Here is a 24,753-nt window from a genome sequence, read left to right as displayed (position 1 = left end):
TGCCACCAGATTAGCATGTGTAAATTGCACAGCCTCATAGCATCTTTAAGACTAGATATTTTTAAACCAGCTGCTGCACAACTTCAGCATGCAGCATGCTCACGTATGTCTTTACTGCATCCATAGGTACCATCACTTGGCAGATCCATTCGGATGACCACAGCACTTAAGATTGCATTTTATAATTGCTGAATACCACTATATTCATGTTATCTATTCGTGATATGTATATACATGTTGTGTGCTGTCTCTTTTTTTCCCTACAGGTTTTTTCGCATTGGTGTCAGCAAGTAAGTAGACACCTAGTCCACACACCTTAGCGCGTGTGTAGGTACGAAAAAACTTTTTGATTGTTTTCACTTTCCACGTGGCACTACTCACTTTGCCACTCACCACTTTCACTGGTCCTAAAGAAAGAAAGCCCCACCTACATTCCTTTGCGGGCTGAAACATTTAGACCCATCACATAGACAACTACAAGATAATTTTTTTTTTTTTTGTTGCATCACGAATCATATCCTGAGCCGCCATTAATAAAATTAGAAAGGCAAGGATTCTCAGAGATATTTTTAATCCACATCACATCACACCTTTGCACCACACCAGCTCCACTGTAATCAGGCGTCGCAGCACAACCAGGGGGCATTCGGCAACCCGGTTGGGACCCCAATGATGAAGCATGACACCAACCAGGTTGGTGTGTGAGGGGTCTTTTAACAAACCTAGTGGGTTCCCAAACACTGCCTAGTAGTGATTGTACCACACATACTTGGGTTCGTCCACCATTGTTTACACAATAATTATCGCACTCACTGAAGTCCTTGTGAAGTCCTTGTGAAAAAGATGGTTCACTAGCAAGAAGGCTTATGTCATTCTTGATAAAGATTATATTGTGACTCCGAAAGAATGCAGGCAGGCTCTTCGCTCAAGGAAAATTGCTGCGATGAGTTCACAGAAATGTATTGTAATTACAGTACATGGAGTTTCAATAGTAAACAGACATTTGCAACCTCGTAAATTGCATTCACTTTATTGAATTAAATCTCTATCTACCGCTTCAGCTATTTTCAGGTTTTATAAAGTGTCAAGAACACATCACCATGAGTCTCCAACCTTGCATTTGCACAATGCTTCACCAGTATACATACAAATGTCTCCTTAGCTGCTCTTCTAAATAAAATGTACATGCAAAAGATCATGAACCAGTAAAGTGCACACCCTGCGGGCGAGGCACGCTTGGTGCTGCGGAACTTAGGGATTGGCACGCGGCGGATATACACACACTGCCGGACTTATTCCAGGAAGGGGGCCTTCTACCGTTCGCGACCCTGGCGGAGGAGACGGGGCTGGCGCAGGGCCAGTTTCTCCGACACCGGGCTCTGATAGAGACGCTGGCGGGTCACTGGGGGGACTTACGGGAAGAGCCGGAGCAGCACTTAGTGCTGCAATACCTCCATGTCATGGGCCGAGGGGGGCATCTAATCAGATGGTTTGCTGCGGCCCTGCGGATACACGCGGCGCCCAGCCTAGAGGCACTACGCGAGAAGTGGGAGGGAGTTCTTGTCCGCCCTATGGTAGATAAAGAGTGGGAAAGGGTGCTGCAGGGGCCGAGGAGGATACCTCGAAACATGAGATTTCGTCAAATACAGTTTTTTGTCCTACACAGGGTCTACCTTACGCCGGCTGCCATAAATAAGTTTTTTCATCACGTAGACGCATGCTGCCCCCGCTGCGCAGTGGTTGGCGCCGATCTGCTCCACATGCTGTGGGGCTGCCCAGCACTACAAAGGTACTGGCAGGCGATACATAGGGAGCTCCGCAGGTGCACGGGCCGGGACATTCCGTCGGAGTGGCCCACTTATTTGCTACATCTCTTTCACCGGCCATCCCCGGCTAAGGTGGCCTCCCGATTTCTCGATCTGGGAATCATAGTGGCTAAGCGACTTATCACCAAACGCTGGAAGGCAGACGCGGCGCCGCATGTGCGAGCATGGCGTAGCTCTTTACTGGCGTGGGCAAAGGCGGAGGAGGTGGCACTTCGGCGGGAGGAGACTCTGGGCCTGAGAGTGACGCCCATCGCATCCCAATGGGGGGAGATGCTGCAGACTTTGCTGCATTCGGAGGAGGGGACCCCGGGTGATGGCAGGGAGGTGATGTCGGAGCCGCGCTAGGTAATGGGGAGCGGCCAGCCAGGTGGAGATGCTGCGCTGGTGGGTGTGGCAGGCTTAGAAGTGAGGCCAGTGCATGTTGCGGACCGAATTTTAGGGCTTGAATTAGTCCTGACGGGGGGGGGGGCTGGAGAGTTTGGAATCTGACGGGGACGGGGATCAGAAGGGAGGGGCCGTTTATACTAGGGCTTGCGAGCTGCTGTTGGAAGTTGTTTTGGTTGCTAGGCTGTCGGGGAGACAGCTACCCAGCCACTGAGCGGGGAGTTTAGCACTGTTTGTATAACTGTTTGGGGATGCACCGGGATTTGCACGTAACTGATACAGGAGATGGTGAGCGGATGCTTTCCACCAGGGCTGCGGCCACAGCATCACGCATGGCGAGCAGAGTTGCCCAGCACCTCACGGGTGGTATATTTGGACACAGCCGCTTACTATTCAGGTCATGTAGCGCAACCGGACTACATGCGCTGTGCACTGACACTTGCCGAGTGATGTATGTAACGATGCTCCCTGATTAAATATGATGTAATGTGTGATTCCACCTGTAAACTCAATAAACAGATTTCTAAATAAATGAACCAGTAAAGTGCACATAACAACATTTTCTCTTCTTGCATTTCCACATCACTTAATGTCAGCATGGACAACATTCACTCTTCTGTCAATCCTCTCCCTCCCAGCCCCCTCAGTAAACTTTAGCTTGCTCTTTCTCACAGTTCGGTCTCTCTCAATGTATATTTGATTTTAGTGCACCCTTCTCCTGAAGTAAAGGATAGGCATGTTTCTCCAACTCTATCTTTCAGTTTTAGAGCTAAAGAGATCATAATTTTGGTTACATAACTTATCCATGTGACTTATTTACCCAACATCTTAACTGGAAGATCGACAAATAATGCAAAGGATTGGTAAAGGTGGGCAACAAAACCTCCAAAATAAATTCTACTGATACATAAAAACATAAGATTACATGAGTGTCTGCATTAGATTTATTTTGAAGAACTCAAACATTTCTGAAGAAACACTCACCTGTGCTTTTTGTTAGTTTTTGGTTTAATTGTAATTTCACAGATTCCGTCGTGGCAGTCTTTACCCACAAGTCCATGTGGATGTATCCTGTAAGGTCTGTCCTTCCAAACTAAACAGGTTATCACTTTCACCTCAGGGATGCCATCACAATCACTAAGCTGTGAAAACAAAACAAAGGCGAAAATGTAAATTCAAGGCCTGACTTTACAAATACAAGCATTCCACAAACCTTCAACAAACAAATTCGACTTTTATTCACCATAATTACAAAATTTCATGGGCAAGTAGCCTCCAAAAGAATCCTAAATACCAGCCGCACATGTGCACAATATATATTCTTTTAAACTGTTTTAATTTTATTTTAAACATCAGCCAACATATCAGTAGGTGAGCATTATGTACAATGGATTCAACAATGACACAATCCATGGTTACTTTCAGGGATATAGAGATTACATTTGGGAGATCCGTCCTCCATTACCACTCCCGCCTCTCTTTCCCTAGATTGGCCATGGCCTTCCCCAGCTACATATATCCACACCGTGTGGGAGAGTCCATTTATTGCATACTACTCTTGAGTGGTGTGTTGTATACTATCCAGTCCAGGCCTCTCAATCTCTAAATTATAATATCTCAGCCATGTTTGCCATATTTTGGCAAATTTTGGGGCAATCCTCTGGCTGTGTACGTTGCCTTTTGGCCCCCCATGTACAGATCCATACTGGCGCGCCATTCTGCCAGAATGGGCAAGCCCTCGGCGCCCCAGTGTTCAGCAATATCCCTCTTTGCAACTATTAATCCTAGGTTACTCAGAAGGAGTTTGTATCTACGGAGGTCAATATCTGTTGAGATGCACAATAATACATATTTAGGGTCTATAGGTATCTGCGACTCTAATATGTTGTTAAGATCCTTCACTATTCGTGACCAATAACATAGTATCTGCCGACATTCCCATATGGTGTGTATATAGGTGCCTTGGACGGTTTTGGATCACAAGTAGTAGGGTGTTTCTGCCTTGCCCATAGCATGTAGTCATGCTCCATCGTAGACTGGACTTTAAATTGGACCAGCCTTAGTCGGAGCTTAATCGCTACCTCTCTAGGGTGTATCAGTGCTCCCTCCCAGTCAATATCCTCTAGCTGGCCTGTGGCTTCCTCCCATTTAGACCTGATGGCTGACAGTTTGTCGGGGTGTTATTAATTAAAGTTTTATAAGTCCAGGAAACCGCTTTGAGGGTATTTCTTCAAGTAGTAATCTGCCTTCAAGCGCCGCATACTCAGGTATGTCTGTAGTGTCAATTCTTTCCGCCCTACAGGCATGTTGTAGTTGCAGGTATTTATAGCATTGGGTATGTGTCAATTGGTATTCCTTCTGGAGGGCTCCAAAAGTAATTAAGCCCCCATCCTTCAGTATGTCGCCTAATGTTGTGATCCCAACCGTATGGCACTCCCTGAAGCCCTGCAACTTCGCTAACTCTGGCACCCTCTTGTCCTCCAATAGTGGTATGGCTCTAGTTAAATTTGTATCCCATCCCATCTGTCGTTCCGTCCCCTTCCAGGCCTTAATCGCTTTTTGGTTGACTGGTAGTAGATCTCTAGTTCCTGCGTTCCAATACAGATAATGAAGATAAGTATACTTCCTCAATTGGAGCCTTTCGAGTGCATACGAGGAGTGGTCTCCCGCGGCATGGCCCCATTCACTGATCACCGTTAGATGTGCGGCTCGGTAATAAGCCTGTATGTCTGGCAGAGCGATTCCCCCATTATATTGGTTACGCTGTAGTGTTTGTAGTGCTACTCTGGGGTGCCCTTCATCCAGTAATAATTTGCTAAGTTCGTCATTAACTGTCTTGAAAGTTTTCTCTGGGATTCTGTGGAATGTGTTTTGGAGTATATACAGTAGTTTGGGAAGTGTTCTATTTTATACATGGCCGCTCTTCCCAGCATTGTTAGGGGGAGCCTTCTCCACCTGGTTACATCGTCCTCGAATTCTGTCAGAACAAGTTTGATGTTTTGATTGAGGCATTCATTTTCGTCAACGGAGATATTTAAAGCCCCCTTCACTGATGTGCAGGTGTCTCTGTATTAAGTGTGCATACATCGACCCTCCCACAGGGTTAAGGCTAGATTTTTCCAAATTTATATTATAGCCTGCATATTTACCAAACTCCTCAAATAGCTGGAGCATCAGAGGTAGTGTAGTGTCGGGAGCCGTAATGTAGAACAGAATGTCATCTGCGTAAGGAAATATCCGTTCATCTTCAAGATGTTTCCCTATGTCTTGAAATCCCCTGAGATCTGGGTAGGCTCTGACCAGACAGGCCAGAGGCTCCAGGACTAATGCAACATGTGCACAATATTTAACCCTCAGCCTGTAAACTTTTTTTAAAACTTCTGGCTTCCCCCATAAGTGACTAGATGTCAGGGTGTCCCTACCCTGCCCCCCTTATGCCCTTTTAAAAAAACAAATTCAGTACACAGAAACAGAATCCTGTAATGGCAGTCGTAACCTTTTCTTCAGAGGGTCGGCTACCCAATCAGTCTGCTCGGTACTGTGATACCAGCACCATTACTACTGTTCAAAAATGGCAGGCAGAAGAAAAAGCTCACTCAGTTAATCAGAAAGTCCTATTTTGGTACCAGATATACTTAATTTTGTAACCCCTTCATAACTAACCTGTGGCCACTTTAAACACTAATTTCTCAAAGACAGCTGAATGTATTTACACAAAATCACAAAAAGCATGCTTTCGCGTAAAGTTCTAACTTCCAGCCAAATATGGTGTAATTCATTTCAGCAGATTTTTGTTGTTGTATCAGAGAGCAAAAGCTTCCTTGGTGAATTGACAAGGGAAATCAATGATTTGGCACCCCCACCCCTCTTTTCCTTAGCCCCCTGCTTGACAGATCTGAAGTAAATTTCTATAAAGGAACAAAGGTGGCTGAACTTTATTTTTGGAATGTTGTGTGTGGGTTCATCAAACTGCACAAAACTTATTTAAACAAAAAATGTTCTTCCTATGAAAACTTGGACCCAACTATAACTACACAGAGGCGACCACCACTGTCTAATATATAAATAGCAAACTTCCTCAAGTGAATGCCTCAAATGGACCCATACGGGGACAGAGCACTACACTGGGGGAAACATGTTCAGAATAATCAACTAACATAGCCTGCTTTCTGAGGCAATTAAAACACAATAGAGAGTGATGGTTCACCCTGGTATCGGGCAGTACCTCCAACGCCTAAAGGCTCCAACAGTCTTTCTGTCCCTGTGACCTAGAGCATCCTCAACCCCATGGCAAGCAACAGGCAGTTCGGGTTCCAATGGGCAGTTTTTGTTTTAAGATATAGGACGGGAAGAGGAAGTTAACCCTACCAAATCTGCATTTCCTAGGAGGCAGAAAGACTTTCTGATCCCCAGTGTTTGGATAATCAGTACTGTGCCAGGGTGGGAAAACCCTGCACCCCATTATGTTCTCCTGTATCCCTGATGATCTGTTGGGCTTTCTGACTCCAATTGATATGGCAGATAAGTAGAAAACACCCCAACCTGCCCTTCCATATGAATGAAAACTTACTAGTCTACCAGGGGAAAAGTGAGAAAAAGAAGGGGGTGTATGCTAGAGGATCTTAGCATCAGGTTTCGCCCCAGGTACCAGACAGTATTTCTACACTCACTGGAAAGTAGAATGGGGGGAATTACTCCCTCTCTGTCAGCCTATATATAAAAACTAAGATGACCAAAGAAATTTTAATTTCCTCTCATTTGCCATGGAGAATGGGTGCACTATTTGGGCTCCGAGTCAGCTGGGCATTTCTGAAACCTAGAGCCCCGGGGATTCCAGGGTGGTGTGGTTTGTGTGAATCCCATCACATCTTCTTAAGTAGAACGCCCTGCAAAAATCAAAGTATTGTTCAAAAAAGGCTATTTTTCCCATACTTATTTGACAGAAAACATGGGCACTTCAAGGCAACGTCCAAAGTCTTACCATCCTGTGTTCTCACACTTCTCCAGATTAAAGTGCTGCCTCACATGTGTGGGTGGAATCGACACATGTCATCGAAACAAATCAAAGAAGACAGCATAAATGTGCACACTTGTGGTTCCTTTATATTTAAATTATAATTTTTGTGAAAACAAATGTGAAACATACATTGGTGTTTGCAATTCACATTTTACATGAATGAGGCCTCAAAATTAAATTAATAAGTTGAATTAGCTACACCCAACTTTTCCACCCTCCTCCTGCCCCCCCAACTCCCTCGAGGCACATTGTGGACCACCTCCTAGATCATGGTCTACTGATGCCAGAGTGTAATCGTAAGGCTTAGTAGATACATGGAAAGGCCTAACAAGGCTAGCCATGGCTCATGTATAAATCCACATTTCTGCATATTATAAAACAATGGCAGATTTAGCAAGATGTAGCCTGTCCGCCTAGTCACACATCCATTAAGTATTTCATACCAATGCACTTAACTTATCATGCCTTTGGTTCCATCCAATTTCACTTCCAAATCCAGTACGAAGCTCCGACCATTCAGAGATCTCTGTGTTTGTTTAGTTCCATTTATGCACAACTAAACTAAAAGGTTACTTTTTTAATTCCTTACATACTGCACCAAACTGAAAATTTCAGTGTAAGGCCATCATAAGGTTTGTTAGGATATTCTGAAAGGATGAAAGAGGAATCTTTCCAGATTCACGATAATACAATATCCAGGTTGACCTGCAGCTTCTCTGGACCTTCAAAGACCAGTCTGAACGTCTGCTGGAAAATTCGGCTGTGAGGTGTGGGTATATTCTGGGCAGCAAGCCTTCTACCTCTGTGCTACGTGACTGTGTATCATGCAGATGACTTCTGTCTTGAAAGTGTCATTAGGGGCATACGTCGCGATTGATTCCTGAAGCTTTTGTTGGCTGTGGAAAAGACATTTCTCCCATCACTAGTTGTACTGATTCACCTCTTGAACCATTGATACCAGGTGCCTCATTTTTGCCTACTAGCCCCTAAGTAGGCTCCTTGAACCAGGACTATAGTTCACTCTTTAGCAAATTGATTGGAATGTCTCATCACAGCACACATGTGGTTAATAGAAGAACAGAAGCCACCAGATTCCAAGTCACACTGTATATCTGCACTCTGGGAGTCTGGGAGCTAGTGTGACAAGAGCCAGTCCTCTGCTTTCCATCATGAAGCAACCTAATCAGTCTACTAAATAAAACGGTCTCATTTAGAAGTATCGCAAGGAGTTTTACTTTCAAAGACTAAGGCCCCGATTTACATCTTGGCGGAACTCCAGTTGTCCCTTCGCAGCGGAGTTTACAAGTACTGCGCCAAACTGATGGTATCCCGTCCGCCGTATTTAGATGTGGGCTGGCTGAACCACTGTCTGCATCAACAGACTGTTTCCTGTTGCGTAAGCGGCGCACCTGCGTCGACGAGGCAGACTACTCTGCTGACTAACAGTACTCCGTTGCCGCCAGGTCTGCGAATTTGCGCCAAGCCTATTTAGATTTCCCTGTTGTGCTGGCATTGTCCTAGCAGCGGTTTGCTAACGGAGTGAGTTCCTGGTCGAGTGGAGACTGGAAAGTACTACTTATAAATGTGTCAATACACATACATCTTGTGTCTGCTTCAAAAATATATGTAGGTAATGTGTCAAGGCACTTTTTTTTTTTTTTTACATATTGCATAGTACACAAACAATACACACACATTACTGAATCCACACCCAGAGACACCACAAGCACAACACCCACAAAAACATAATTTTTTTATTAAGTGTCATTGCACGTGTGTTCATTTTAGCTTGATAATTTGTTAAATGAACACTAATGCATTAAACAAAAGAAAAACTTTGCATGTAAGAGCAATATAAAAATGCAGGGGTCTAAAGCAATTGTCAACCCACGATTTATTGTCTTATTGACAGGTGTAAAAGAAGCTTGCCTTAGATCTCGATGACAAGATAGTTGATTAGACTCGTGGACAAGTAGAAGCAGCAAAGAAAGGTGCAGGACAATAGGGTTCAAGATGGAAACGGAAGTGGGAAACAGAAAAAAGGTATGTTTCTACCTCCTTTCCTTCAATTCCGCCAACTCAAAGTAGGAGGTATCCCTGCCACAGCTTCCTCAATGGAAAGGCATATCATGATTGGCCCGGAGGTAATCTTGGTTGGACTCCCTCCAACTGCCGCTTTTGCCTGTGTCGTCATTGACACAGGAGAAAACTTCTGGCGAGGACAGCAGCAGTAGGACCTGCCAACATCTAAATAGAGCGGGTGGACCGCCAAGTAGGCAGGTGGGGAAACTGTCGAAAAAGTGATGGCAGGTGATTCCATCTATTGTCTTTGCCGGACTGTACCTTTATGTCGAATTTGTTAATAAAAAGATTTACAAAAAAAAAAGAAAAAGTGATGGCAGGACTAGCTCTGCCAGGATCTAAATTAGGCCCTAAATGCAGAGCGTCACAGAAAAAGAAATAGAGATCAAGTACACTGCAGACGAAAAAGAAAGCCTACTTCACCAAAAGCCAAATAAACAGATCACTTAGTCTACAGCACAGAATATTTTCTATTTAGAACCATCCTCAAACAGTTCAGCAAGGGACTCGACCAGACAATATCTAGCGTACAACACATCAAGTGATACTTTCTCTCTAGAGCGGTTTGAGTAGCTTAGGCTTATCGTAAGTGAGGAGAATGTATTTTCATCAGTTTAACTAATTTATGTATTTTATTGATTGAGGTTGCACTAATACATTATTTCCTTTTTAAAGTTTATTATGTATTTAACTGTGCATGTCTATCCTTTTCAAACGGACTTGAACTTCGGCTTTTCCGGCTTTCAATGACTTAGTCAGGGTTACTGAAAGAAGCCACGGTTCTTTCTTTTTGCTGGCAGTCAATGACAATGTTTCACTTAGGTTTTGCTTTCGTGCCCATCTACCCTTCATCCAGCTTCTAACAGAGCTGAATAAATTAAGCAGGAGTCTTACGTGGTCTTGGGGCTATAGCTTCTGTATGGTCACTAGTAACAAACTAGTTTACACGTGTCTTACCACTAAGGGAAACAGATCAGTGAATATCTTTACAAAAACAATGAAATACAACCTTGCCATTTACCTTTGAGGGACTGTTTCTTTCTTTATTGGCTTTGGTATGACCTTAGTGACTGCTTGGAATATTGGATTTCTTAAAGGCACCTTTCACAGAATGTTTTTGTATAATTTCACAAATTGTGGGTTAGTTCTGGATGAGATGTTATATAAAACTCTCATACAATGCCATTGCAATCTAAGACCTTCTCTCAAATAAGATATTAAAACATACTCTTAATGTTTTCTACAATGACAATGCGGTAACAGTCATTGAAAAAAGGACCTCCGAGATGTACAATATTTTTTAATGTACACCAATTTCTCAAATTATATTTAAATTACACTCATTATGCTACAAAGTTGCACTCTGTTTATATTGGTTAGTGCCTGCTCCTGGTTTTAAATGGGCTTTACTAATTCTAAGAAGGAGCTCTTTGCCTTCTATGCTTGTCTTGGCCTATAACAGCTTTCTCATAATGTTTTGTCATACATTTTCCCTACTTTCCTAATCATTACTTCAAATGGCTGCATCTCTCATTGTGCTTAATTATCCATTGAGCAGTGTGTGATACATAACCCTCTCAGTACGATGTACCCGCTTTCAGATGATAAGTGTTAATTTTATTTACTCAACAATATTTTGTGACACGTCTGCCAGGAATCCTTTCTTTTAAGGGAGTATGGATTTTTTGGCCTATTAGCCATACAGGTTTTGCAAAGAATCCAGAACGCCGCAGCAACATCTCTCCCGACGCAGCTACATCACCAATCACCTGAGAAACCTGCACTGGCTCCGATCAACAAATGAATCACTTTCAAGCTCCTCATGCATGCCTACAAGGCCCGCCACAACATCGGACCTGCATACCTCAACCACCACCTCTCCTACACTCCCACCAGACACCTCTGCTCCGCCAACCTGGCCCTGGCCACTATCTCACAGATCTGCAAAACCATGGCCGCAGGACGATCCTTCTCCTACCGCACAAACAAAGACCTGGAACTCTCTTCCTCTACATCTCAGGCAATCCCCCTCACTACCTCAATTCAGGAAGGACCTCAAGACCTGGCTCTTCAACTGAACTGGCTTTTCGATTAAACTGCAGAACCCACCTCCCAGCGCCTTGAGACCCTAACGGGTGATTAGCCGCGTTCTATAAGAAGCCTGACTGATTGTGGTTTAGTGGCTGTTGCAGCAGGGGAAAAGGATTTGGAGGACTGATGCACCTGCTGGCCCACACGCTGCCTTCCAGACGTACATTCCCTGCCTTACAAGGACAGGGGTGCCTGCTTCACTGGTTGGGAAGGCTGTCTCGGTCTATACACCAGCCCTCTGGAATAACCTCTAAACATTTTGAATTAATGCGGAAACTGTGTAGCAGAAGTCAACCTAAATCGCACTAATGCAGTCAGCCATCTCACTGATAGGGCGGAACTCATCAAAGAGCATGTCTATGAGTGAAGCCTGCACAATACTGGAGACTCCCGTGGAACTAATCCGTCATGTCAACAAAGTACAACACTATTACCTAATGCCCTTCCCATGCAATCTGTAGTATCCAGATCTGCATGAATAATACTTAGCCATATTCTGTTCATCATAAATTGCCTTAGCTTAAGAGGCCATAATGTCTTAAGACACTCCTGGCAAGCTCTTGCCCACCATGTCCCACAAGGCCCGTGTGTAACAACCCAGAAAACAGACATCATTCACAGACCGTAAAGCTAGACTGCTAAAGAAAACATGCCTCAATCCTCTTGGGTTTGCTGTCCAGAGAACTAGTTGGAAATGAGTTAAAATTCACCTTAACACCCCCCTACCCTGAGAACGTTGCGCCGAGGAGAGGGCTGGTGCGCGGCCCAGGAAAAGCCCCTGTACGAGGCACGTGGCTGCCCAGCGAAATTCCAAAAGGTGTGGAGTAAATAGTTGAATCTGCTGTTTTGAACTCCTTCCTATGACTATCATGTAATAATGTGCTGATTTCTTGCTTGGTTAGTTTTATCAGATATGTGGTTTCCACTGCTTGTTGGTAGCTCTTCCATGCTGTATCTTGTATGAGATGTGCTGAAGACTTGTTTGTTTTTTCCAAATAATAATAAAAAATTGATTATCAAAAAAGATTCACCTTAACGTTCAAGGATTGCACAATAATGTTCTCTAGGATGGTTTGCTTGATGAGAAAATTCGAGTCACGAGGTGCCAGTCTGTGAGGTCTGGTCACTTGTCTATGCATAGGCAGGCAAGAACAAGCCTTTGACCAAATAGCCATCAAAGCATCAGTGAGAGCATTGTTAAAGAGAAGCAAGGGCTCAGAAGCATCTGGCCCAGGCAGTAAGATCACTGTAAGTACATTTGTTTTAGTCTCAATGGAGAGTAGTTGTAATTTTAGTGCCTCAACTCACCTCCACAAACAAGGCATACTTTTTCACTGGTGACCCAAGTGGTGACTCAAGCTCTGTCTCAGATGAGGTTTCAAGCTCTCTGGCATTTTGTAAATCAACCTAAAAGGCATCATCAGTATAATGAGGGGGGAGCACTTCATCCGTATCATCATCAGTCTCATCAACATCTTGGGGTTCCCCCTGATCTGGCATAGGATTAGAGTCAGAACCAAAATGATAATGAAGCCTCTGCTGACAGGTGTGACCTGGCAGAGGTGCCAAGTTTGAGTATGGTTGCAAGACAATCAGTTGCACTTTTGATATTTCATAAAGAGGTATCAGTCAGGCTAAAACCGAAGTCTGTTCGGGGTCAGATATTGGCATCGGCACTCGGTCCTCTTCTGGCGCCAGTGTAGCAGGACCCAGCAAGAATATCGGGGACGTATTGTAGGTCTATACAGGAATCAGTACTGGTCCAGTAATGGGCTCCAGAGGGACAGACAGCATCAGAGATGGACTCTGTAGAAGTAACCCAACTGTGGACCCTGTGGTCCGTGGGGCCCGATGGAACATCAGAGAGAGCTGGAAGAATACCCAATATTTGCAGTATGGCCTCCTTAAAGGCCTCAATATGCTGCAGGGTTGACAGCCTGGGAAATTCAGGGCAACTTGGGACCAGCAGCTGAGCACTTTGTTCGGTAGCAGGAGACCTCCAAGAAGTGCGACTTACATTGTGACACCCTTGCACCGTTTCTCTGGCGTCAGAGTGGCAGGATGGAGTTTGAGTCCTGTTTCGCTTTCTTATGCTTTGGCTTGGACTTAGCAGAGGACTTCAAGCACAAAGTTAAGTGGTTGTAGGAATGGCCTGGGGATCGGGACAGGGTTCAGACCCAAAACATGCATTTAGAGTTGGGCCCATATGAAGGATGCAACTTCTTTTGTTCAGTGACTTACAGCTTCACCTCCCGCTCTCCGGCTGCCCTCGGGTGCATTTTTTGTACAGCCAGCCCGACACCAAAAGAGACACCTTGTGCAGGTCTGTGACCATCTCCTTCCTGCAGTCGCTGCATTTGTTTAAACCTGGCATTTTGAGCATTTTGAGTTATGGCAAATGTCCCGAAGCTGCACCCTGAAGCGAGTGAGTCTACAGTGGAACTCATTAATAAAACCATATACTAGATTAAGGGGAACTCCAGGGTAGCTTATTGTCTGAGGATCTCATGGCTAGAAGGATGGGATGAACCGGGAAGATGCTCAAGAAATCTTTAGGGATTGTGTCATTATTACTTTTAGGAACCCTAGAATTGCTGGTGATCTAATTTTGGGCGCTCAGCGAGGTAATCTCAAAAGTGGTAACATTAAGGTCCTGCCCTTTACATTCTTTTATAGATATCTGGCTCAAGCCCCCCATTTCCGGAATCGTTTCCCCCTCCTCCCGCCCTATGCCACACCAACTGCCTCCTTTCAATATTTCTGTTCACAATCGCTTCTCTCCTCTGGGCAACTTGTCAGAAAACGATTGACTCAGTATCCGCAATGAGATTAAATCTACCTTTATTCAGGAGGCTAGCTGTTGTCAGGGTTCCATAGTCGCTCGTCTTTGTACACGTACAACATGTTTTGAAGAACCACTTGAATCTTATAGATACAGAGTGCAAAGAGTTATCAATCTATGTCACCTAATGAGGTAAATTTAACTACCCCTGCGGACCCTGCTCATGAGGTGAATATCCTTTCCTGGAATATTGCTGGCCTTGCCAGCAAGATGGGCTGCGAAGAGTGGGGTCACTCCATACGCAAGCACAATATAATTTTTTTCCAGGAGACCTGGGCTACAGAGGTCATCTGCATGGATGGCTTTATTTGCATTTGGTCCCCGCAGTTCATTCTTTGTCGGGCATGCCCAAAGCGGGACGAACAACCTGGTTTAACATCACCCTGGAATGTAGTATCACCTTAATTCCCTCCAATAGTAACTTATTTCAAGGGTTTTTATCTATGTGGTCTAATGGTCTGAACATTGTTTTAATACATTTTTATAACGGGTACTTTGAATCTGACCATATTGCTAATTTTAATGAGCGGTCTCAATATGTTCTTGAACTTGAAGTACAACTTGCTTATTTACACAAAGGGTTTTTAATGTCAAACTAGGGTCAACCCAGGTGGAAAATGAACAAACTACGTTTGTCTTAGTATAGGGGGCGACAGGCAGCCAAGGGATAAGGGGGCAATGTCCTTTCCCAAATTATCAACATGTTTGATCTTTTTAATGTTATTGAACTTTGTGATCCATTTTACCTGACTAAAGTCACGTTTGAGAGAGGGGAGCGCTCCTCCGTTAAGTCACTAGTGACCTGTTTGTTAGGGTCTCTAGGGCTGCTATTAATGAAGGCCCACACAGCCACCATAACCCCTTAAGTCATGGTTTACGTATTTTTAGGAAGGGGGAGGCCATAAGAGTGTGGCCTTTCAGACTTTATTAGTCAAGACTCAGGGATTGTGTTTGGCTTGGAAAAATGCTGACCTGAGAAGTATTTTATAAAACCTTGTTCAAACCACCACCCTGTGGTACTTGAATGTCTCACTTCTACTAATGATTACTGGGCTGTGGCTGACCAATTTGTCAAGCTTAGCTCTGTAGTTAACAGTCTGCTTTTGAAACCTAGCAGATTAGGGATCCAGCAGGATAAACGGTTTGACCAACCCTGTAGAAAGGTTTCAGTACGATTATATGAGGCACTGAAGGAAACTCCTAAGAATATCAATAAAGTTCAACAATGTAGAGCCTATTACAAGGCTGACAACGACCCAGATGCAAAGAACTTCACAATGAATAATGGGGAAAGTTGGCTATGGCCGGTAGGGTGAAAGACACTAGAGCCTTGTGGGCTGCTGCAGCAAAAATTAAAACTACGGATGTAAACACTAATATTTTAATCACCTCCATCAGCCAATAAGCCTGTGTTAACCATTTCAAAGTAGTCTATGGATCTAAAATCTTAGCCCAGCTTGCTGAGGAGGAGGTGGGCGTCCCCTAAGCTCTGGAATTCAACCTAGATGAGATGAGGGAAGCGATCAATAGAACCACCCTAAAGAAGGCCCCTGGGCCAGACAGGGTACCCATGGACCGGTATAAATCATCCCCAGATGTGTGGGTTCCACTGTTAGGTAACCGTTTTCATGGTGTAATATAACAAGGGTACCCCTAATTAAGTTTCCTATCTCAGGGTTTGAAGCAAATCTTTATGAAACAATATATAGGAAACTTATACGAATAAGGTGAGGTGGTATGCAAACAAAGTGTACTGAACAAATATATACAAATATACATACATAACAAATCATTTCATTTTCCTCAATATCTGTTTTACAATGTCTTTTTTTACAAGCACTTCCTGTTCTATAAATTTTAATTTATATCAAAGCACAAAAAAGAAATTATTATTGAACATGGCTCTATTCAATCAATTAAAATATAATCATTTGACCAAATAGGCATTAACGCAGTATCCAGAACAGGAATTGCTTGTAAAAAAAGACATTGTAAAAAAGATATTGAGGAAAATGAAATGATTTATTATGTATGTATCCATAAATAAATGCAAAAAGTAAAAAAATAACAAACAAATGCAAAAAGTAAAAAATAACTAATAAATGGATAGAAACGATTGAGTCTTAATTGGTCAATGAGATAAAATTCTATGCACATTTGTAAAAAAAAAAAATGTTATGTATATTTGTATATATTTGTTCAGTACACTTTGTTTGTATACCACCTCACCTTATTCGTATAAGTTTCCTATATATTGTTTCATAAAGGTAACCGTTTTCATGCCATTAGTAGGAGTGGCTCCCTTAATCATGGTGATCAGCCGTCATTGTGCAGATTTTCAAAAAGGGCAATCCTCGATCCGCAGAGTGCTACTGGCCAATATCCTTGTTGAGCTCCACAGTTAAGCTGGTGGTGAAAGTAGTTTTAAAATGCCTATTAGCCTGGGTCAGGGAGTCTGATTTAGTGTCGGAGGTACAGTATGGGTTCCATGAGGGGCCCAGCATGGTGGAGCAATGCCTTAACTTGTACCTGTTGATCAGTAAATATACTCTTGCTAAGCAGGGTGCCATCTGCCTGGCCTTCATGGACCTCTCCCCTGCGCCTTCAACAGTGTAGTGAGGTCCAAGCTTTGGGAGATCCTGACCAATTTAGGGGTGAAAGGTGACTTGGTCCAGTTCCTGAGATCTCCGCATTACGACCTACCTGCTTTAGTCAGGTTTGGCCCCTTAAGAGAGTGGACAGATTGCTTTAAACTGTGAAGAAGGCTGCGTCCTAGTCCCATGGTTGTTTTTATTGTATATTAACGGCCTAGGCACCGGCCTGTCTAAACAAGCATTTGCAATGCAATCGGTCTCGCCTTTGGGACCTTATATGTATTTAGCTATGCAGCAAATTAGCCTTGGTGCTGAAACATCTACCTTTTTTTAACAAGGAGGGAAAGTAAGCACCAAACTGCGTGCCACGCTAGGTATGGGAACATATGGAGAGTAATATTGCCTTTCAGCGACATTGCCTTTTCCCAACATATTTCACTCAGGACTCTCTACCTTCAAGCTTTCTGGGAAACTATTTTAAGGTAGGATTGATAAATGCATAAAGACAGGTGAGGTTATTTTTACTTGCCAATATTGGATTTTTATGGTGCATACTGACAGTAGACCAATAAGTGCAATAAATGTTATATTAAATAAAGTAGGAAGCACTGCGAAGTCCCCCTTTTAAAATATATTTATGGGCTTTAAACAGGTTGTGGAATTTGTAAATAGACACTAGCTTTGATCAGCAGTAAAGAATAGAGCTAGAGATGGATTAATTATACAAATGTTGGCAACATTATAGAAAGCCACAGTAACAAGGAGAGTATTTGAAATGTGCTTTAATCTGAAAGGGCGAGCACCCCCAATTTCAGATCTGATGCAAATACCTTTAATCGGAGAGTACCAACACTTCTCAGGAGCAAACGATTACTCTGAATAGTACCTGCACTTCTGTATATCCATTTAAAGCACTGAGCAAGGGTAAGAGGAAGTGCTAAAGGAGTGTTAACAAGAAGTTAATACGAGGACTCTACATTTTTGGAACCATCCTATAGCAGGGTGGAAATGTACAATTTACGAATATGAACGAAAGAATTGAGCAAGTAAGGTTGCTTGATTACTTTGAAGTTTAATATACAGCACCCCCAGAGATAAGTATGCTGGGGTTCGGACGGTGAATGAACAATAAAGATGCCTTTAAATGTTATCTTTCCACTTTTGCTGTGTGTCCAAAGACAGAAGTCAAACGTCTATAAACAAATTGCTGCTTATTCGTTTAACATAACATGTCACATAATGTATATTTGTAATGCGCACGGTCACCCAGAAGGGTATATTGTTCCTGAATAATAGATGTTTATTGTTACCCAACTCAATAGTCATTTTATCGGCCTCAGAAGGATGAAAGGCTGACTGGACCCGCCGGGATTTGAACCTATGACCAGGAGGTCGAACACACGCCCCTACAGTGGACGCATTAGTCAATTAAGTCACCAGACCTGGCACATGGAGAACGGTATTTACTTTTTATTCTCTGAAAACAAGTGAGACCAACAATTAAATATCATCAAATAGTCTGTATAAATATTTCAAAAAATAATCAGCAGAGGAAAGCATACATTAAGCATTTTTTTGTTCTTAAGTGTGATACACACACATTTTATTAGGATCAAACCAAATCAGGACACTTTACTTAGTGATGTGAAATGATAATTAGTTGGTGAAACCCTTATGCGGTATACAGCTTTACTAGCAAATTTAGTGGTCATTTCAATGAAACATGTGCTGTCTGTAAATGACAGTACCCTACCACACCACACCTTAGTAACATATTGGCGACTGTGTGCTCCAAAGTTAACACCAGCTGGCTATATACCACACCTTTACCACTTTTGCTTAGGTCACTTTGGTGATGCAGAATTTTTGGCATCGAACTCCACTTTGAGAATTGTTCCAGTACCAATGTATATATCTGTCCAAAACTCCCGGCCTAACGAAGACGCCTCCTTAGGATGCATTTAATAACCCTTTGGTTCCACACCTGTAGACGCGCTATCACTGAGTGCATGAAACCAACAGACCTGGTACTCGACGCAAGCTTCGTTAAACTCCTGGTGTTTGCTAACCAGACTGAGGCTGTACGCCCCAATTACATCCAGACATGACATGTAGTGACTTGCGAAACACTGAGAAATGGCATAATTGCTGTGAACTAACCGACAGATAGAACTGAAACTAGAACCTGTTGTTTCACAACTAGTTTTACACTGTATTTGTTCTGCATTGGGGGCCCCGTTTCATGGTAAACAAGTTTTAAGACTGCTCAACAAGCACGCATTTTATTTGCTCCATGACAGCACATATTCCAAAGAGAAACATGAGAAGTGACCCCGTCCTCGGCAGGAGTAACACTATCCGCACATTATTACCACTGCCCTTGGCACTGGAAGCGTTAAAACCTCATTGCAAGCAGAAATTTGGAAAACATTTTAAGCTTTTGAGTCGTCGCTATTTTTTACTGCACATGCACTTGGGGCTTGAAATTTGTACAAGATTGAATGTTGCCCCTTAGAGATCAGGTACCAATAGATTACACAGAAGAACGAGTACTGCTTTTCCAATCTAAGTTTTGCAAAACGTATGCATGCAATTGTTGTATTTTATTTTAGAGCAACTTAGGCATTTTAAAATAAGTCTAGGCGCATGCCTGGAAAGCAGCTTCCCAGGAGTGCTTACACATATAAACATTTATGCAATTCTCAGGAGGACGGCAATACTTTCAATAGGAGAATACTGGCACTGCTCAGTAGTTCGATATGTCCATTTAAATAATTGAATTGATGTATACACTCGCGTTTTATTATGCCATAATGAGAGCACACTGCCGTTCGACCTGACCATTTGCAGATTAGGGTCAAGTAGAACAAATGCTGAGAGCATTAAGCTGTTCATAACATGTTACGACTCAACCCACAGTTAATCATCGAGCATTATTCTTTTTGTTATTTTAAACGGGATTTCCGCACACACAAACTAGCAGGAAGAGAGTTTGATTAATGCAGGAGCTTTTTTCCTGCTTCATACATTTGCACGAAAGCGTTGTTTAGCACTGCAGAAAGACAAACGGAGCGAAAGACGTTTGTGATCATTTGCAGACCCAAACACATGCGCCCTTAAGAAAAACTGATGAGGGTATGAAAAAAAAAGGCTAAGCCCTGTCCACCATGCACGCCCCTCCCTTGAGCAGCCTCAGAGTGAAACTATGGGTCACAAACACTTCATAGTGAAGACGCTGGTCAGAACAAGTGACAGTGTTTGGGCCCCGGGCAAACAGATAACCTTCCCCATACCTAATGAGACGGAGCCTGCTGACAAGTCCCTGGCAGTGCCATTCCCAATAGCAGGCAGCCACCGAAGCCATCCCTGAGATCTGCTTCGGAGAGGCCTCGGGGCACGGAAAGCCATGCTTGCCGTCCGTCAGCGGCGGAGCTTGGCCCTTAGATGCTCTTCTCCTTCTTCAGCAATCACTCGTGCTCTATTCAACAGACGCCATTCATTTTTGCTTTCTCTCGCTGAGGTCCATGGGAGATTTTGGCGAGGCAGGTCCCTCAGTATCCACTAAGAACCGGAGACGGTCTGCTGAGCAGCGGCCGAAGTGTATTAAACAAGCATTGGTAATGCAATAGGACTCGCATTTCCACAAGACCTATTGCATTGAAAACGGGAGTGCAGGCAGGCACGAGAAGGAACAAGCACGATCGAGAATGTGTGGTCGGGGGGCGGGGTCCCCAAGAAGTCACTGACTGTGGGGGGGACGAGGGGGGGGGGACAGGAAGAAAGTAGTCTGTGCAGAAAGGGGGCCGATAGCCATGGAAGGACACAAATGACTGACATGGCTGTCATAGGGAGGGACAAACAAGCTTAAAACCAATCGGAAGGCAGCATTTATAACCTAAGCCATGAAGAAGATGGGCCGGAGAGTGGGCGGAGCTTCCAAGAAGCTTACACACTATAGTGTATACTGCATGCCTCGCAAAGCGATGGCAGCGCATTCACGCTGCAACGCTAGGCAAGACCTAAAAAGGTTTCTAAGCCCCCATCATTGGCAGGAAAAAGGTCCCTGTTCTACTATATGCAGACAACGCAGTACTACTTTCGAGAATCCCCAACCGTCTTAACATCTTATTCCAAGAATTTGTCAACTTTATGGGGTCACTTGGTCTGATTACTAATCAAACCAAAACCTTTACCATGGCCTGTAATCTCTGGCAAACTAAGATGCGGGGTATATCGCTACAAGTTCATCCCGTTGCTCTCACCAAGGACTTTTCATATCTGGATGCTGTTTTTAATGCGAGAAGTAAGTTAGGCTCATACACTGCTAAAGTCTGCCAGAAATTTGCCAGCTCGGATGTGTATGTTTTTAATCTTTCCAGCCGCATTGGTTAACAAACTGTGTTCCCTTTGCTAGAGGTTTACAGAAGGAAGTGTCTTCCTATTTTAGCATATGGGTCAGGCATCGAGGGATACTCCAACATGGTGAACAAAACAGGGTGTTGAAGAGACTATTGGGTGTCCCACCACCGTTCATATTACACCAGGAGCTCGGGGTGGATTATGTGGAAGTTTTACCAAACTGGCACCGTTCTTTCTATGGTGCTCGATCTGGACAAACCCATATGCCTCTTTCAACAGGGAAACCGTTAAGCATTTTCTTTCATGTGAGAGATGTCTGAATATCCCTTGGTTTAATTATATTAAGGCAGAGCTGACAAATTTGGGTTGGCCACACCTTTTTTACCAGCCTTCCGCTATGACCAGATCTGATGTGGCCTGGGTGAAAACCACCTTCAAATCGAATAAGCACTCTCTGAGAGGATCATGAACCTATTAAACCCTCTGTAAGGGGTCTCCAAAATCCCTAACCTTCGTAAGCTCAAGAAAACAATTAACAAAACATTACGCAGACTTCGGCGAACAGGACAGGATCCCATTATTCTAAAGTAGCTAACACAATTAAAAGTAAAAAAGAAAAAAGCTATTTGGCAGGCGAAAGGGGAATCAGATGAAAACCTTTGGGCTAGATTATTGTACGATTTAAAATCTAACAACAGCGCAAGATTCTGGCGCACTATAAACATCTTAGACAACCCGAACGTACAAAGAATTAACTCACATCTGACAGAGGAAGCTTGGGCCTCCCACCTGCTGCAACATTTTAATTCAGATCTGAGGCAACTCTCTCCGATCTATCTTTCCCAGTAGTAAACAATCATCTTTCATTTACATCTCACCAGATTAAGAACAGGATAGCTAAAAGGCAAGCTGGAGGGAGCGCCGGGCCTTAACGGGATTCCACTGATACTATTAAAAAAAGATCCGGAGTACTGGGCTCCGGCACTACTACCGCTGTGGTACATAGCAGAGTGAGAAGCTATTACACTGCAAAAGACAAAAGCACGAGTGGCAGCAAGAAGTAGTAGTCCAAGCAGTGAAAGGGTGCAGTTGAGAATCAGAGTTACTAAGAACCCCAAAGGAAAGAAAAAGTTAATTGTGCACTGTAGGCTGGGCAGACAGGACCACGACACAGGAGATGGTGTAACTTGGGATTTATTAAAAATAAATAGCAAGATCAGTCGAGCAGGCAGACCCCGGGGATGTGTAATATACCACTGCTCTTGAAGCTCCGAGGGCTAAGATAGTGATGCGTAGGTCGCACCACCGGGAAGTGAAAGGTATACGGTGCGTACAGTGTTGACCGTTAGTTAAGAAGGGTGGGGGGGGGGAGTTTTGACTGTTAGATACATTTACGCCTGTTGGGGCACATGCTTGTGTTGAAAAGTGGTTCTAAGAGAAACTAAGACCTAAGACCTATGTCCTTCTTCCCTACAATTTGATACACTTGTTTATTAACGCCGCCGTACCCCCGGGTTGACGGCACAGGGCTGTGTTATTTGGCTACACGTACAAGATTACTTCCGCTGCCGGCCCATTGGGTTGTAGGTTGTCAGCTGTGTACTGTGTATCTCTCAATAAAGGTCTTTAAAAAAAATAAAAATAAAAAATAAATAGCAAGGGTGATATATAATGTCACTCTTGGGACCGACGTTCTCTTCAGGGGGATAGGGTCTTTCTCCTCCTTAACGTCTCTTCAGCTTGGTAGGGGCGCTGGAACTCCGGCAGGATTTCAGGGAACAATATGAAAGAAAAAGAGAAGCACTATTAGGGAAACTTCTTCCTGCGTCTCCTGTCCTCGCGTCTCCGGCTCTCGAGGGACTGCTTCCGTCTTCCGGCTTTGAGACAGTTCTCCATAGGCTCCTGGCTCCCTTTCTGCTGACGACGCTTCGCTGTCCCACCTCCAGGGGGCGCGGTCTATCCACTCCTCGCCGGGTTCCTTAAAGGGCCAGAGGCTAGGTGAGTCCTTGTTGGTAGGCAGGCAGAATTCCGATTCAGGTAGCTGGGGAGGAAAGAAAGGGCGGCTCCATCAGGAAAAGGGGCAGGGTTGCGAGCCACAGGAGAGGAACCTTGACACACCCCTCCCCCAGAATCGTCCCGCTCGGGGATGATAGAGAACCGAGAGAGAAAGTCAGCGTTTGCGTTCATGTTCCCCTTACTGTGACGGACCTCAAAGGCGAAGGTCTGGAGGGACAGAAACCACCGCATCACGCGTGGGTTGTTGCTTTTGTTCCTGCTCATCCAGACTAGCGGAGCATGGTTGGTATACAGTATGAAGTGGCTTCCCTCCAGATAATACCTACGTTTTTCAATGGCCCACTTGATCGCCAGACATTCCTTCTCTACTATGGGGTAGTTCCATTCCCGGGAAAAGAGTTTCCTACTGATGAATAAAATGGGCCGCTCTGTACCATTCTTGGAGATTTGGGAGAGTACAGCCCCAAGACACACTTCCGAAGCATCAGTCTGTAGAATGAAGGGGCGGTTATAATCGGGATACATCAGGACAGGACAGCTGGTGATGGCCTCTTAATTTACGGATGGCCACCAGGACAGAGGGGGTTAGGTGTCGTATAGCGTTTCTGGGGGTGTCCTTTTTTAACAACTCCGTAAGGGGAGCGGCGATTTCAGAAAACTGGGGTATGAACCTCCGATAATACCCTAGAAGACCCAGGAAAGCCCTTACCTCTTTCTTGGATGTGGGTAGGGGCGTCTTGGTTATGACCTGGATCTTCTCTTCCTGAGGCTCTATGCTCCCGTTCCCAAACAGGTACCCTAGCTATTTGACCTTCTGGAATCCCATCAGGGATTTCTTTGCGATTACGTGTAAACAGGCTTTCTGAAGACCGTGGAATACCATGTTGCAATGGAGGAGATGTTTTTCCCCAACTGGGGCTGAAGATGACAATGTCATCTAAGTATGCTGAGGAAAAGGTCTGATGGGGTTGTAGTACCTGGTTCAACCACCACTGGAAGGTTGCAGGGGCACCGTGTAAACCAAAATGTAGGACTGTGAACTCAAAAAGACAGTCGGGAGTGGAGAAGGCGGTCTTTTCTTGATCCGACCATCGAAGGGGTATCTGCCAGTAACCTTTGGTAAGGTCATGGGTCTATAAATAGCAGGCATCCCCGAGGCGTTCAATGAGTTCATCAACCCTGGGGAGGGGGTAGGCATCAAGCTTTGACATGGCATTCACCTGGCGGAAGTCAATGCAAAAGCGGACTGAACCGTCCGGTTTGGGAACCATAACCACAGGGGAAGACCAGTTGCTTTGGGACGGACGTATAACGCCCATCTGTAGCATGTTTTGGATCTCCTTAGACATTGCCTCCCGTCTAGCGGCTGGAATCCTATACGGTCTTTGCTTGACTATCTTCCCGGGGGTTGTTTCTATGTGATGTTCAATTAGAGAGGACCGACCTGGGAGGTCTGAAAACAAAGGGGCAAAGGGCTCCAGTGTGTCCAGGAGCTCTTTCTGTTGATTTAAGCGGAGATCCACATTGACGACCAAATTCCCT

General features: G+C 44.2%; 1 protein-coding gene across 14 annotated transcripts in view; it reads right to left on the bottom strand.

Moving 5' to 3' along the window:
* RELB (RELB proto-oncogene, NF-kB subunit) overlaps nt 1-24,753 on the bottom strand; it is a 621,320-nt gene that overhangs the window by 341,054 nt on the left and 255,513 nt on the right. For all 14 annotated transcript variants that reach the window (XM_085625727.1, XM_085625725.1, XM_085625732.1 and 11 more), the window contains one exon: nt 3,195-3,352. In XM_085625727.1, coding sequence (XP_085481853.1) covers nt 3,195-3,352 — 158 coding nt within the window. The remainder of the gene's footprint in view (nt 1-3,194; nt 3,353-24,753) is intronic.

The sequence above is a fragment of the Triturus cristatus genome, chromosome 9, assembly GCF_964204655.1.
Source record: "Triturus cristatus chromosome 9, aTriCri1.1, whole genome shotgun sequence".
NCBI lineage: Eukaryota > Metazoa > Chordata > Amphibia > Caudata > Salamandridae > Triturus > Triturus cristatus.
The sequence above is the reverse complement of the archived record's forward strand: the minus strand, read 5'-3'. Positions and strand labels throughout refer to the sequence as shown.